General features: G+C 41.5%; 1 protein-coding gene across 1 annotated transcript in view; it reads right to left on the reverse strand.

Moving 5' to 3' along the window:
- LOC131689369 (uncharacterized) overlaps positions 1-15085 on the reverse strand; it is a 135206-nt gene extending 120121 nt beyond the window's left edge. The window contains exon 1 of the mRNA XM_058974417.1: positions 13047-15085. Within this exon, the coding sequence (XP_058830400.1) occupies positions 13047-13700 (654 nt within the window). The 5' untranslated portion in view covers positions 13701-15085. The remainder of the gene's footprint in view (positions 1-13046) is intronic.
- Between the last annotated feature and the right edge of the window lie 601 nt (positions 15086-15686).

Raw genomic sequence — 15686 nt, forward strand, 5'->3', positions numbered from 1 at the left:
TCCCCGTGAGCCGTTTAGGTGCTGATTCTTTGAGCCATTTGGCTCCTGTTTCCGTGAGTTATTCATTTTCCGGCCTTACAACGATGGAAGGAATTTCTTCCGACACCGATACCTGCTTCGGTGAGCCATTTAGCTCCCAGCTTTATCGAGATCAACTCGGATATTAACCTACTCCGACTGAGAGTTCCTCGGCAACGGAATTTCTCTCGGTACCGGCGTCTGTTTCGTGAGCCAATTAGCTAGCGGCGTGAATTCCCCGGCAGTAGATTTCTCCCGATACCGATGTTCGTTTCCGTGAGCCATTTAGCTCCCCGCTTTGTCTACTCGGTCTAGTCCTCGGTGGTTGACCTTGCCTACTCAACGGACCAGCCAGTAGGTGCTGAGGTCCTTCCAGCGATTCCAGCTGAAGCGTAGCTTCCGGTTCACTGGCGCCCCAACAACCTACTGCTAGCTATTCGAAGCGGTCTATTCGGTCTAATCCCCGGCAGTGGAACTAGCCTGCTCACAAGCTACTCGTTAGGGTGTCGAGGTCGATCCGGCGATCCCGGTGAAGCCTGACGTCCGGTTTACTGGCGTCCCAACGACCCGAACCCGGAGCTACGTCGAGTACTACTCAACTGGTCCCGGCGGTGGACCCAGTATAACCGTCGAAGAGTTCCCCGGCGGCGGAATTTCTCCCGAAATCCGATTTGTGGTTCCACGGCGGCTTTCTAGCCAATAGCGCTTCCTCGATAGCTCGGAGAGTATGCTAGTAACCACTCTGTTTACAGCGTCCCCGATATGCTCGTCATGGTACATCTATTCGACGATATTGTCAACTGTCACACCAGGTATACCCTTTCGGGCTCTTTCGAACCTGGGACATTCGAAGACCACGTGTTCCGCTGTCTCATGCACGTACTTCCAGAAGCATCCGTTCCTGGACCAAAAATGTCTCAAATGGAAGTTCATCTCTCCTATGTACCCAAGCAGACACATTTAGGATGAGTCGTTGTGTCCACATTCCTTTCTCCGCGTTGTTCCACTCCTGCTGTCACTTAGCCAACGAGTCCGCTCGGACCAATCCCCTGGCATTACATGCATTTCTCCGTTGGTCCTCAGCCATAGTTCTGCAGATAGGAATCATCCCGGTAGTTACGCATACCGCCTCCGACGATATCGTTCTGTACGCACTGGCGGCATGAACAGCTATTACGCGAAACGTCCTTGTAAACTTCGTCCGGGTCTGCTTTGAGTTCAGCGCAGCAGCCCAGGCCGGTACGCCATACCTCGGTATTGAGGATGAGACACCAGCCAGGAGACGTCTCATACTACCTCTTGCTCCTCCGATATTCGGCATGATCCTTGCCAATGTATTAGTAGTTGTCATCGCAGCCTTCTCATACATAGTCGACATGACTGTTGTAATTTAACCAATCGTCGACCACCCAGGTGCTTCAGCGCATGCATCGATGAGAAAGATTGTCCCCGACGCTGACAATCACTACCTCGGTCTTCTCTTTTGCTTCAACGCTTTCTCCGCGCTCGCGATGACTGTACGGATGGCGTCCGCCGTCGATATCCCTTTCCGAAACCCGAACTGCCTCTGCGATAGTCCGTTCGCACTTTCAGCGTAGGTCGTCAGCCTGTTGAGGATGACCCTTTCCAGGAGGTTACCGAGAGTATCCAGCAGGCGTATAGGCCGATACGATGCTGGATCTCCTGATGGTTTCCCTGGTTTTGACAGCAACACCAGCTTCTGGATCTTCCATCTGTCCGGGGAGTAGCCTTCGTCCAGGCATTTCTGTAGAACTATCCTGAACATGTCCGGAAACGTTAGGATCGCGGTCTTCTGTGACACGTTGGGGATACCATTTGATCCGGGAGCTTTCTTCCCTTTCAACCCTTTTGCCACCATAACGAGCTTGTCGTTGGAAACTCCATTAATACCAGTATTTCCATCGACTGCATCAACTGCGGTTGAGTCGTGCTTCGGGAAGAAACCCTCCATGATAATTTTAAGCTTGTCAGCGTAAATTTCGACTGGCGTCATTGGACCCTTGATCTTGGTCATGATGACACGGTAAGCATAGCCCTAGGGGTTAGCGTCTACTTATCTGCACAGATCTTCGTAGCAGGTGGATTTGCGTAGTACTACCTCGCGTTTAAAAACGGCCCTGGTCGCCCAGACTGCTACCTTACACTCCTCTCTGATTGCCTCAGCTCTTGCCCTCTGAACGCGTCATCTTGCTTTTAGGCAGGCAGCCCGGAGGATGCTTAGCCTTTCGTTCCATCAGTACGCAAGACGCTGGTTGCTCGGCTCCATTTTCCTCGGCATTGTTACATCGCATGCCCTCGCTACTGTTTCCGGTGGTCACTATGTGTGTACTGCTCACTATTTTTTGATGTTGTTGGGTACATATTCCACTGCTCACGACCTTGCCAATTCATGTTATCCATACTGCAGAATGGTATGTCGATGATGGGTTCTCGACCGTCTTTACGGAATATGGTAGCGGACCTTCGTTGTACACTCTCACATCCAGCTTCGCCAAGGTTTCCAACAAGTTGTAACCTTTTACGTTGGTCAGTCTGCTACCCCGCTCCACGGCTCAAGCGTTCAAGTCTCCTCCTATAACAACCGGGGTTCGTCCGACTAATTGGTGTGCCTTCGCCTTTAAGTACGCACAGTATTCGAAGCCTTCCGTCGTGTGGTCGTTTCCGTCCTCCGTGCTCTTTTTCTCCACATTTTCTACACAGTGTAGACCTGTTCGGGCCCATGCAGTTCCTCGTCTGATGTCTGAGGTCCAAGAACCTGAAGCATCGCTCCATCTGTTTGGTAACTCACGGAGCGACACTCGACGAGCACATCAATTGTCCCACTTTTATCCTGCCGGTCTCTGCCAGCTTGTTGGCAACGGCCGGTAGTCTAATCGCCGCTGTTTGAGTGCCTTCATACGATCTTCAAATCCGGATAGTCGCCGGTACATCACATGTGTGTATGTGTCAAAAATATCATTCATTTTTCTCAGAGATGACTGAACCGATTTGCCCAAACTTAGTTTCAAATGAAAGGTACAACCTTTCCATCGCATCGGCTGCTCTTCAATTTTGTGTTGATCTGATATCCGGTTCCGGAGTTACGGGTTTAAGAGTGCGACCACACAGAAATTACTCATATAAACTGGTATCACTACGATATTAAAATGAGGCAAAGCTTTTAAAAATGGGTGCAAAATTATTTGGATTTGCGAGTATGGATCACTAATGACACCCCGAAGTCTTTGACATTAGCCGCCTACGACACATAGTGGTACCTCTCCATACAAAGTTGCGACTAAATTTTAAAATTTGGTTTATATGGCTAAAATTGCGTTTTAGCTAATTTTAGGCCGCTGAATCCATTTCTGTTATCAGTTTTGAAATTCCATTACTCGACTTTTTTGACTAATTTTATGTAAATTTGATAATGGGCAAAGCTAGTAAAAATCTTTAATTTGTTAGTAATATGATGTTGTTTAGGCAACAAATTCGTAAGAAGATTTATGAGCTACTAGGCGTTTCCATCCGGGTATTTTCATAAACATAGATATAAAAACTTGCAAAAATTCGTATATCTTGAAACTTTACTAAATTTTGAGTCAGTTCCGTTATAAGTAACCCATATGAAACCATCTTAAAAATTGTAAGCAAACAAAAATTGTACAAAAAGCCGAAATCGATAATTTTTTACAATCTCTCTTCGTTCTGAAGAACTTAAAACTACTCTAATCGACCGTGTAGTTCTTGAGATGTAGTCATTTTTAATTCGAAATCCTCGACATCACTTGCTTCAATGACATGTTAAAAATTCATTTTTATTGGTCAAATTTGAAGATAATTTTATTCAAACTGAAAGAAAATTAATATAAATATTAGCAAAAGAAATACAAGATATTGATTTTTGGGGTTCTGTCACTCGTTATGCCACTGTGCAACGGTTCTTGAGTTAATAGAAGTAGGAACTGAATAATGTTCAAAGGGGGAACATGTGTTTCCCATTCTTTTCCCTGGTGCCTCTAGTGGTTTAGTTTGATGTTATACCTATCCGGAATGCGGCGCTCATGGTTCTAGCCCAGTATGCCAGTGTATAAAGGCGGCACTGGTGGTTTCGGTGGATCGGAGCTTGGGTTTTGATCAGATGTGTGAAATCTCAAATTCAGGTACCCACTTTAGCATGCCTTTACCGAAAGAAATATTCAGCTTCAACGCCTCCCTCATTCATTCACTTCCAAGCTGACTGAAGTTTCACGAAGAAGCGAATGTTTTCAGTTCAGAGAAAATCTCAATTCACGCACCGACCAAGGCAGAATATGGCATCTTTTACATTTTATTTCTGGTGCATTTTTGCTCGATAATCCTATTCATAGCCAACATAGAGACAAAATTCAGTTTGTAATTTAAATATAATTTGAACCAAAAATAACTCAATGAACACACTGCACCGAAACAATGAAAGACGTAGCAAACAACTGAAGCATTCCCGCGGTGGTCATGAATTTAATTTCCTTTCTCTTTCTAGCTCAGCTTGGAGGAATTTCTTCTTCGGCCATCCCAACGATGTTCAGGCGGTAACAATGCGGCTGAAACGCCCTATTTTTTACCCCGAATCATGGGACCCGCTATGCACAAACCACACTGTGCACATATGACCAACAAACTGCCACGTGTCAGTTCTGTGAACAACAGTGATGTAAGCTTTACAGACATGTCTGTATTTTACAGACTTTTTATAGTTTCCTACAGACGTAGTCAGAAATTTATAGATTTTAAAAAGAGGAATGATGCTTAGAAAAATTCCACTTTAATAACTGTATTGTAATACGAGTGATGCCTTTACAATAGAATTCTATTTTCATTCTACTTTTAAAGTAACATTCTAGTGTAACTAGGATTTACACAACCATCTACAGACTTTTACAAACATTTTAATTATTCTTCTACAGATATTTCACAAAAGCATGTGGCATCGCTGGTGAACAATCTGCATATTAGGGACCGTTCATAAATTACGTATAGCCTTTAGCGGTGGGATACGATAAATTGTGACATGTTGTGATATATGCACAGAAAAAAATATTTTATAATTTCAAGTTTATTTGCATGCACATATTTGGAGCATGAATATAAATGTAAAAGTAAGTCCCATCACAAATACACATGGATTGTCATGCTTTCTTCAACGAATTTTATTATAATTTTACACGTGGATTGAAAAAAACTGCATTTCATGCAACGGAAAGCCAATGCACTTCAATGTATTTTTATTCCAATGTTGCTGTAAAATGAATGACATGATAATATTACACGAATGAAAGTGTATAATCGTATTTTACACTTTCATTCACGTAATATTTTTGATGTTCCAATTGAGTGCATTGAATTTAACGTAATTTTCACTCAAATTCTTGATTCTTGCTTTTTTGTATTTACATTCGTATTGGTTTAGGTGTCATGTAAATTTCATTATTTTTTGATGTGTGAGGTGGGGGGATTAAGCTAGAACGTTACGTAATATGGTTTCACAAAAGATTTTTTAAAGGGATTTGCTACATGGAGGGAGGGGGAAGTCAATTTTAGGCAATGTTTTCGTTACATATTATATGAATAGTCCCTTATAGAAAACTGTGCAAGGAATCTCTCAAGAAAAACAAACATCAGCAACAAACAAAACAATACACACTTCAACGTGCAGTGCTAAAATACAGACAATTGTTCAACCAACGATGACGGTTTAATCACACAAACGAATATTGAAGTATCCAGTGCTTCTGTAGTAACAAACATCACCGTCAACCAAGAAGCTGACTGAATGCTTACACGAGTTTTCTGGCGACGCCGAAAATGCTCCACCGCCTAAGAAAAGAATGGAAATACATTAAAATGCTATTTTTATTAATTTTTTTAGTAAATATTCAAAAGACCCACGGCTCCTTTAAGCTCAAGCATTGAGCCGTGTCAATGTAATATAAACAACGGAATACAACCAGTAATAAAATATTTCCACTTATATCACGTAGTCATTTAAGTTTTAAATCAGTCTATATTTACAAAATATTTTCAGTTAAGCAGTAACATCAATTAAAAAATTATTTGTGACAGCGCCGTTGGTTGAGTGGTAAGCGTGACCGCCACTCATTCCAATTTGCCTGGGTTCAATTCCAGCCGAGGTCGTTGAGATTTGTCTGAGGTGAAAAAATCTGTGGTCACGTCTTCCTTCGGAAGGGAAGCAAAGCCGTTGGTCCCCGGTCTATGAATTTGGTGGATCGATGTCTAGTCCAGATAGTGAAGTCACCTCTCTGACGTCGGTAAAGAAGAAGTGATCAAACTTCTATATTCTTACTAACTATACTAACAAAAATATCCTCCTCTTGTGATACTTGTGGAGTGCGCAGTAGTATATAAGGCCTCTAGCAAAAGCAAGTATCGGACTACCCATTCCTTCCCTTTCCTTCCGCGATCTACGTTTGGGCCTGGCCGGCGCCGGTATTGAACAAGAAAAAAACTTTAGGATTACCAGGAGTTGCACATTAAAAGATGTTTCGCTACTCCCAAGCATAATTATCTACTTATTCTCTGTGCAACTTCAGCTAGTCCAGATCGATAACCGAGTAGCAGCCAGGGGTGGTCGCACAAGCTCAAGCTCAACATCAATTAAAAATTTATTTGATTACATATCCTTTCAATGGAACTCCAAACTATTGAATTCATTTGAAAAATCTGCTTCTACATGTATCTACATCCCGGTTCAAGAAAAGTAAATCCTCGGCCAGATTATACAGCTTTTTTCCCATTACAGAATAGTAAAACCAAAGCGTGCGAACAGGAAAATGCACTACCCTTGAAGATGCAGATCTGGATCGAATTCTGCCGAAGCGAGCCGGTACTGACTGACCGAGTCACCGAGTTTCGCTGGTTCTGCGTGTTTTTATCTGTGCCAGAACTGACTGGTACCTTTATTATAAATGCGCTACATCGACCGGGCCGTGTCATCACGCTGCAATGGCATCACGTTACGAGGAAACACGACAACGTCGTCGTCGATGATGATGATTGACAGCTCATAGTAGGCTGGCTGGCCACGGTTACGGCTGGAGACGCGAAATGATTTTTCTCTGTGCATAGTTTGCCTGCCAGCAAGCGGACGCGGCAACTCACGCCACCGACCGCCGCCCGCAGCGTCTAGGTATCGGAGCTGCCGATCTTAGGAATCGGAAGCAGGAAATGAGTCCGGCCGGAGGTAAGAATGTGTGTGTGTGGCGGCGCGAAACCTACTCAAGCAAGCTGCCAATCCGATGGTTTTCGATTAACCGGCCAATCTCATCTCCTCTGGGTTTTGTCAACCCGTCTCGCGGTCTGGCCTCGACTCGGTTTGGTCGACTGAACTATTTCAGGTTTGCTTAATTTGATTCAATTATAATTAGAATAAGCGATGCTAGACGCTGGCTGCGCTGTTGCTGCGGGGCCCATGTCGTCCAGCTCTGAAGGATTCGTCGTTCGTATGGTGCCGTGCTCCAAATGTGGGCAATTTTCCAGAATTTTGAAATCATTTCTATTGTCAGATGTTCAGAATCAAGGAATTTATTACAACTATCAGCTTCATTCACTCAATTAAGTGAAAAAAGATAGCACACGAAAGACATGCTAAAATCTACGAAATTCTCTAAGGAACCAGAATCAAAATCTCGATATATAACAGTAGTCATCGGCCAAAGTTGGACGCAGTTTAGGATGTGCAGCAAAAACATGTTATTTGTACCACCCTAACGTGTAACCGGCAGTTATGTATAATTAGATTTAAATTATTAGCTTCACACTTTACTTCTATTGGTTTTACTTATACGGAAAAATATTGCTCGATGGAAGCGGAGCATATAAAATAAAATTGCCCATCCGCACCGATCAGCTCGGTTGGCACGACAGAGTAAATAATGATCATCTGCGCCCGCGCCGTGCGCTAATTATCGAAATGACAGCAAAAGTGACTGTGTCTCTGATAATGGATGAAGCTTTTTTAGGACCTTGAAACCATATCAGCAAGTGGCAACACTACGAATAGTTTTTCTTCCACATTGTAGAATATTGTATAGGTGTTCTTTTTGTGTAATTTCACGTCACGTGACATTAAAAAAGATCGTGATTTTATGTTGTTATGGTTTGTATTAATGTTATAGGGAAAGTCTGACTGATGCACGAAGCGGGTGAGGCGGATGTATTTTTACAAATAGTTCTATCAATACAGTTTTATCAATAAATACGACTAAACCACAATTCACATACCTGTCAAATTAATTGTAAAAATTTTAAACGAAACAGAAAGTCTCTTGACACTTTTCTGTATCTAATTTATTTTCTGTTCATTCCTTACAGCACATTCTCATTCTCAAACATTTCTTCCATATCCTTAAAAATCATCGGACACAATTTGAGCATGAGCGTGAGTATGAGCAGTGGCGGATCCAGAGGGAGGGTCTTGGGAGTCCGGACCCCTCCCGAAAATTTTCAACTTGTTGAGAAAATTTTAAATTAGTTTGAATTTTATATTAGTTTCATACTCAAAATCTTTCCAAACCAAATTTGAACACCATTACTGATTTTCATTAAATGAGGTTTTTACGTATTACGTATTGTACAACGTTTATTTTAAAATCGAAATTTCGAACTCCTCTCCTTTTTTTTCTGGATCCGCCCCTGAGCATAAGCATGATGACCGTACAATCGCTACTCCGTGATTGACCAGAACAAACGAAATTGCACAGAGAATCAACGAATGGGGCCTGGGAGTAGCTATCCTTCCTCAATGTGTACGTTTCGAAAGATCTTTACTTTGAAATACCAATAACGGCTACAGCCACGTTCTTACAGTTATCGGGGACGGGAAGGAATGTTAGTGTAACAGACGTTGTTATGAAGACCGTGTACCTCTGCATCTCCACATTTGCCACGAGAAGGGGTTTTTGTTAGTAGGATGGGGTGGAGTTACCCAAATCTGGATTCACCTTGATATATGATACGATCTTTTCAACTCTCAGTAGTGTTACCATGTGTGCTCTGGGCAGCCGGCTGTCGAGAATTTATGATAGATTTATCGTCTATTGAATGAATTTTGAAATGTTTGGTTTGTAATAAAAATTATTATTCCTTGCTTTTTAATTCTGGCGAAATGCGGCATCATAAATAATACAATACAATGAAAAGTGATTACTTTTAGTGTCTCGAGACATTTGTCGACATATTGATTTAATTAAAGGTTTCGTAATACATGCATTATTTATTGTGTATAAATTGTGGTGTTATTATTAATGCCAATTATGTATTGACTTCTTTCTCAGCGGACGATTGAGTTTTATCTTATAATTATTCGCGCGTTGTTATGCTATCTAAGGCACATTTTAAATGGTAGAAAATAAACCCTACCGAAATGCCTGAAACAATTAACTTTGTATGTCGGATGCACATGTGCGCGGTTTTTTCCGCTAATTACTAGAATAAGCTGCAAAACAATTAGAACCAAAATATACAATATATACAACCTATCACCTAATAATCAAGCTACATCATTTTTATACTCATGAACAAATATGGTTAACGTGACAGTAATATAGTGTAAGTACTATTCTAATGCATATGCAAGTACTCAATACAATAAGAGCAATTAATATAATTTATTGGTGATTGAATGGACTAAAAGTAAACCAATGAATATGACATCAAAACATTTATTCTTCGTGCTGATATGATTGCCGAAAGGCGGTAACTGGTTTGGAATTCTTCTTGCGCATTGTCAATTTTTGACCATCATACATAATTCAAAAGTCATTCTTCACTCAGACAAGGCCATGCGTATTTCCCACGCGCAATAAAAAGTTTGGATTAGTTTTCTAGTTTGTCAAATAAACACTAAAAACAAAGAAATTAGTTTGCTCAGTCTAAAGAAATGTTGGTTTGATTGGCATCAACTGGCGGACATGTGTTCCGTTGCAATGCCTTAAAATCATGCGACGACATATGTGAAATTCAGAATATAACGAAATGAATTTGCATTACAATAAGATCGGAAAAAATAGTTGTATAACCGAGGTGGTTCATTTTCAAAGGTATCACGATTGATGAATCACTTTATAAAATAAGTGATAATGGACGTGGACGAAAATAACTGACCACCGCCTTATTTATAAAAAATCATTGGACACAATTTATCGTAAAAAGTGTAAAAAGAAAAAAAGTATTTATATCAATAAATGTTTTACATGATACACTATTGTCTGTTCTGTATTTGATACATCTTTTAAAAATTATACATTATTTTACAAAATTATATAAAAAACCTGTTTTAATCAACCTAGCGGTGCAATTGTGCCTTTCTCAATCATGAACAGGAGAATTTCGGTTGGCCGCCAGGGACCTAGAACCGCAAATTTAAGTTGTTTGAGAGACATTTTAGCGAAATTGTTACCATTTTTGCTTTCATCGGAATATCGGTTTGAATCGCAATTTGCTATGTGATCGCACGCCACAACCCGGGGAATCGGGATGAAATTTAATAGCCATTTTCGGGAGCGCAACCTTTCATTTGAGACTAAAGAAAAACGCAACCAAACATTCGAAAATAACGCCATGTATATATTGGGGACGAACTAGTTTTTTGGAAACACAAATAGTTTCATGAATACGAGGTTTATTATTCATAATTTCAGGAACTTGATTACGGTTTTTGTTAATCATTTAGTTCAAGAAATTTTTTCATGAATTTATAAACGGATTTTTTTCAGTGTGGCGATGGCAGTCGCCGGTGGATCGATAACGCACGATAATGTACGTAGCTTGGCAGACAAAAAAAAAAGAGAAAAAAAACGAAAGCAAAAAGAATAAAAAAGGAAAAGGTGCTGGCCGTGGGGTGCGGAATGTGGGGGACCTGCTTGCGGCATGCCAGTTGGAGCCTGTCAGGGTGAAAGCAGGCAGTCGGCGCAGATCCGCTCGGTTTTCACTCTGACATCATCCCTTTGATTTGCGGTAGACCAGTTTCTCGCGTCCCACATATTGGTGTCGGTTTCAGTTCCGGCTCAGCTTCTTGCCGCCGCTCTGTAAGCGGCCTAAAAGTAGTTTAGATGCATGTAATATCTATTACTTTCTGCAGCTAATATATTTTCATTTACTCAGTAGTCTAGAAAATCTCTATATTCTTCCATTTTTTAGATTTACTCTGCCCTAACATTATCCGTGCAAACTAAAACTAATCTATATTTGTGTTCTACTTCCATCTATCTTTGTTTGACTTATATTTCTTTTATTACTATATATTAAATCAGATTCATACTAACACTCACTAACACAATAAATTGCATATTCTCTCATTTCCACTCCCAATCTCTCCCATTCAAAGCGTACAAACGCTCGCGACCTTCGCGATAACACAAACCTGGTCACAAACGTGACCATGCAATTGCAATCATCCACACATTCTTGCGCCCGCGATCTTGCCAACATTAAAACACCCCGGTAATTAAGTGAATGTTTTAGCACTTATGAATTTACAAACGCAGTCTCACGCGCTAACTCTCCGCTCGCGCGATCATGAATCATTCTCGTCCGGAAGTCTCTACGCTCGATCCTAGCAGCCTAGCCTCATGCCTTCAGTTAGACCAATCAAAAAATGTCGCTCATATGCCGATTTATAAGTTTCTCAGAACATTATAAAAGCGACGTTTAATAATACTAAATATAAATGCCAATCTCTCTAGCCAGTAATTCGTTTTGTCATAGGTAGATATATATATATATGGTGCTACTTCAGGTTCGAGTGATTCTATAACTATTTTGCATGAGCTTTGGATGATACTTTTGGATGATCCTTGGATCCAGCTCGGATGCCTAAATTTAAAAATCTTCGGGATCTTTGGTTGAATATCCGTATTAACAAGTCCGGTTCAGATAGGGTTTTTCGAATTATAAATTTTTTGGTTCGGGTCGGGTTTTAAAATTTTGAAAATATCGGGTTCGGGTCGGGCTCGGGTTTCACAAAATTTTTATTTTCGGGTTCGGGTTTTTCTATTTTAAAATGTTCAGGCTCGGGCCGGGTTTGGGTTTTTCAAATGTTAATATTTCGGGTTCGGGTTTTTCGATTTTCAAGCTTTCGGGTTCGGGTCGGGTTCGGGTTCGAAAAAATTGAAACCCGACCATCTCTAGATGATACACGCGATCGCGAAGTCCCTACACCCGCACATACCTGAACCGTACAATGAATATCACATTCAGAATTACGGCCCGCTACAATTGGCCTAAAGCAGTGTTTTAGTGGGCGTCTTTGCCTGTCTCGTCTGCAATTGTATTGTGTGATTCTGACGAGGAGCCCTTCCGAGAACCTAGCTCTACAGCTTCAGTAGGACAACTCTCAAAAAAATGTAAAAATGTACTCCTTCCTCTCAAAGCCACGGCTTTTTTTATATTTCACTAGTTCCGGGTCCAAAATATTCCATGCACAGAAAAAAATATTTTGCGATTTTAAGTTTATTTTCATGCACATATTTGGAGAATGAATATAAATGTAAAATTAAGTTTCACCACAAATCCAAACGAGTTGTCATACTTTCTTCAACGAATTTTATTATACTTTTACACGTTGATTGAAAATTACAGTTTCTTTATTCGGGAAATCAATGCACTTCAATGTATTTTTATTCGCATATTGCTGTAAAATGAATGAGATGTAATATTACACGAATGAAAGTGTAAAATTGTATGCTTTTTGATGCTCCAAATTGAGTGCATTGATTTTCACGTAATTTTCAAACAAATTTTTAATTCGATCTTTGTATGTTTACATTCGTATTGATTTACATGTCGTTTAAATTCAATTATTTTTTGGTTTGTACAAGCACTGCACTAGATAGGAAATAAACCATTTATTTCCCATCTCAATTTCACTCCAAAATTAAACCCTTTCATACATAGCCATATCGTGACGTGAAAAGGCACCTTGCTATCAGCAGACAGATATAATGAACAAAATATGTAAGAAGCCGACTTACCGAACTAACATCGGGAATCTCGCTAAGTCCGAGTCCCTCCATGACGATCTCCTGCAGCTTGGTTCGATTGAACGTCGCCGACGCGGGGGCTGCTGCTGCTGCTGCCGCCACGACGTCACTTTCACTATCATCTAAAACGTCCTGCTGCTGCGACGGCTGCCGCCGATGGTGTTCCACTTGAGTGTGGTAAATACTACTACTGGTGAGCTGAGTGCTACTGCTTGTGCTAGTTATAGTTGAACTACTGCTGCTGCTGATACTAGTGCTTAGAATGGGAACGGTGGTACTGCTGGTGCTACTGACTACGGTAGCGGCTGCGGCCTCTGCTAGGGTTAGCGTTCTACACGCCCGGTTATCACAGATAGATAGGAACAATAAAATCAGGAATTTCGGTAAATAACTGCTACTAGTGGTAAAGCAGAACCTGCTATCGGTTCTACTGCTACTGCTACCGATGCTATGGGATCGGCAGTGCTGTCGTCCTACTGGATGCTGATAATGATGTGGATACCGGTGGGAGTGTTTGTTGTGTGGCAAAGGATGGGGCGGATGCAAGCTTCGCTTGAAGCTGACAGATAATTCGGTTATCATCTTGGCAGGGTGATAGGTGTTCCTACCTGTCGTCGATTGCCGTATTCGTACCAGTTTACCCATCCTAGTTCATAATCACGTTACGTGAGGTAATTGTATCCTCGAGGGTCTAAGCTAACTTATTAGTGTTAATTGATCGTTGTTTCTGTAATTTGTTCAACCTTTGCTACTGCTAACGAAAATCAGCCGATGGCATGATCTGATAATAGATGAAACCGCACTATTGCAGAATTGCACCAAAGTGTAATTGTACGTGAGCGCGAATTTATTATACTTTTAAATAGTAGTGCGTTCTACTCCACGGTCAGCGCTAGTAGATCTATAAACTAGTACATACTAATTCTAGTGCGCATGGGAGTAGGAATTTGCCCGAAAGCGGCAACACGTTCACCGCCAGGCCTAGCGTTCCGAACTAGGTTGCATATCTTGAGAATAAGTTATGCAAATTCTATTTCTTCCCGCACAAACCGCACAAAACCGCAGAAATAATCTCTTCAACCACACTTGTACTGCGTGCGGCTGTTATTGCAAGTTGTAAAATTGCACCTTAATTTTCCGCTTCTGTTATTCGAAAACAGCACGCACTTGTTTCGTCCGTCATATATTAACACAAACACTAGTTACGTTGTATTTACTTTCGTTCCACCTGAGATATGAACACGTTTCTTCCACCAACAAACACGTTACCGATAACGATCATCTGATTCTGCTCTGCCTTCCTTATTTTCTGTTCGGTTCGTTTTTCGAGATGCACTATCACAAAACCGCCGCAAGATCCGAGACCCGAAATCCAAATTCTTGCGCCTCTTCGATTCTCGCGGTGCAATCGCCGAACAACTTGTCAGGAAAATGTTTTAATTTTATCGTATATTTGCATTCGCACTGTTATTTTATTTATTTGCTCGTATTTTTTCCCGGTTCTCTGACACTCTCTTCAGAAAACGAAGCAAAAAAATCGACTCTACATCATACATCACTTTACAACTTGCACATCGTCTTCCCGCGAATGCACTTGTTTTGATGTCGCATCCAAATTTTGATTTATTTTTATTCGTTTTCTTCTCCCCCCCACTCATCTGCCGATCGCTCTCTGTCTAACTCAAAGCGAGTAATTACACTTCTTCAAATCAAGTGATTAATCAGGATTGCACAAGATCGTCTTCCGATCCCTCGAAAAATTGTCACTAGGGAAGCGATTTTCCGAATTTCACGAATTCGCGACATTAAAAACTCCGCAAGGAGAAGTTGCAAAACAACATGTGCAACAGTCTGTGGCTAACCGACGACCGATTTTCGGAACAACTTCCGGCGCCTGTTCGATGTGACCAGCTAGCGTTCTGAGCTTGAACTGCTGTCTCCGCGATGTTGACCGTCGTTACTTAACATAAAATTTTCCTTGCTTATTTTTTTTTGCTTCGTTAACCGACTCTGTCTGCCTATCGCCTTGATATGACTGACGGACTGACGGACTACCTACCTACCTACTGCTAGTGCCAGTGGCACTAAGCTCCTCTCAGCAGAGCGCAATCACCGTGCCTGGCTTGTGGTTGGTCGGTTCGAGACGCGCGCCAAATGTGGACTCGGTAGAGCGAGAGAAATTCTCCCATGCCCGAGTTCGGCGGCGGAAAATGAAAGCTTCTTTGGGCGGGCTGTGATTGGCTGATGGTCGCTGAGAAGATGATCGCGTGCGAGAGAAATCGGGTGAGAGTTAGGGGGAAATGGATCATATGCGAACGTGTGTGCTTTCCCGATGCTTGCAACTTGTCAGCTGGGGGAAATCGTGAGAGAATGGATTGTATGCAGTATGTTGGCGCGAGAAATTGATAAAAAGGACGAGAAGAAGATTGCACGTGCTACACAGGTGCACGATTCAATTTATGATTCATGGTTTTAGTATTGCTGGTAGATGGTAGATTAATTAGCTATGGTCAGCACGAGGGTTGAAATCATAATTCTTCTACGTACATTTTTAACGGGTTAATAAACTGCAATCATTGATCCCAAGGCACAATTTGCAGTTCCGAGTCCGACAATTTGAAGGATTTTATA

This window comes from Topomyia yanbarensis, chromosome 3, assembly GCF_030247195.1.
Source record: "Topomyia yanbarensis strain Yona2022 chromosome 3, ASM3024719v1, whole genome shotgun sequence".
Taxonomy (NCBI): Eukaryota; Metazoa; Arthropoda; class Insecta; order Diptera; family Culicidae; genus Topomyia; species Topomyia yanbarensis.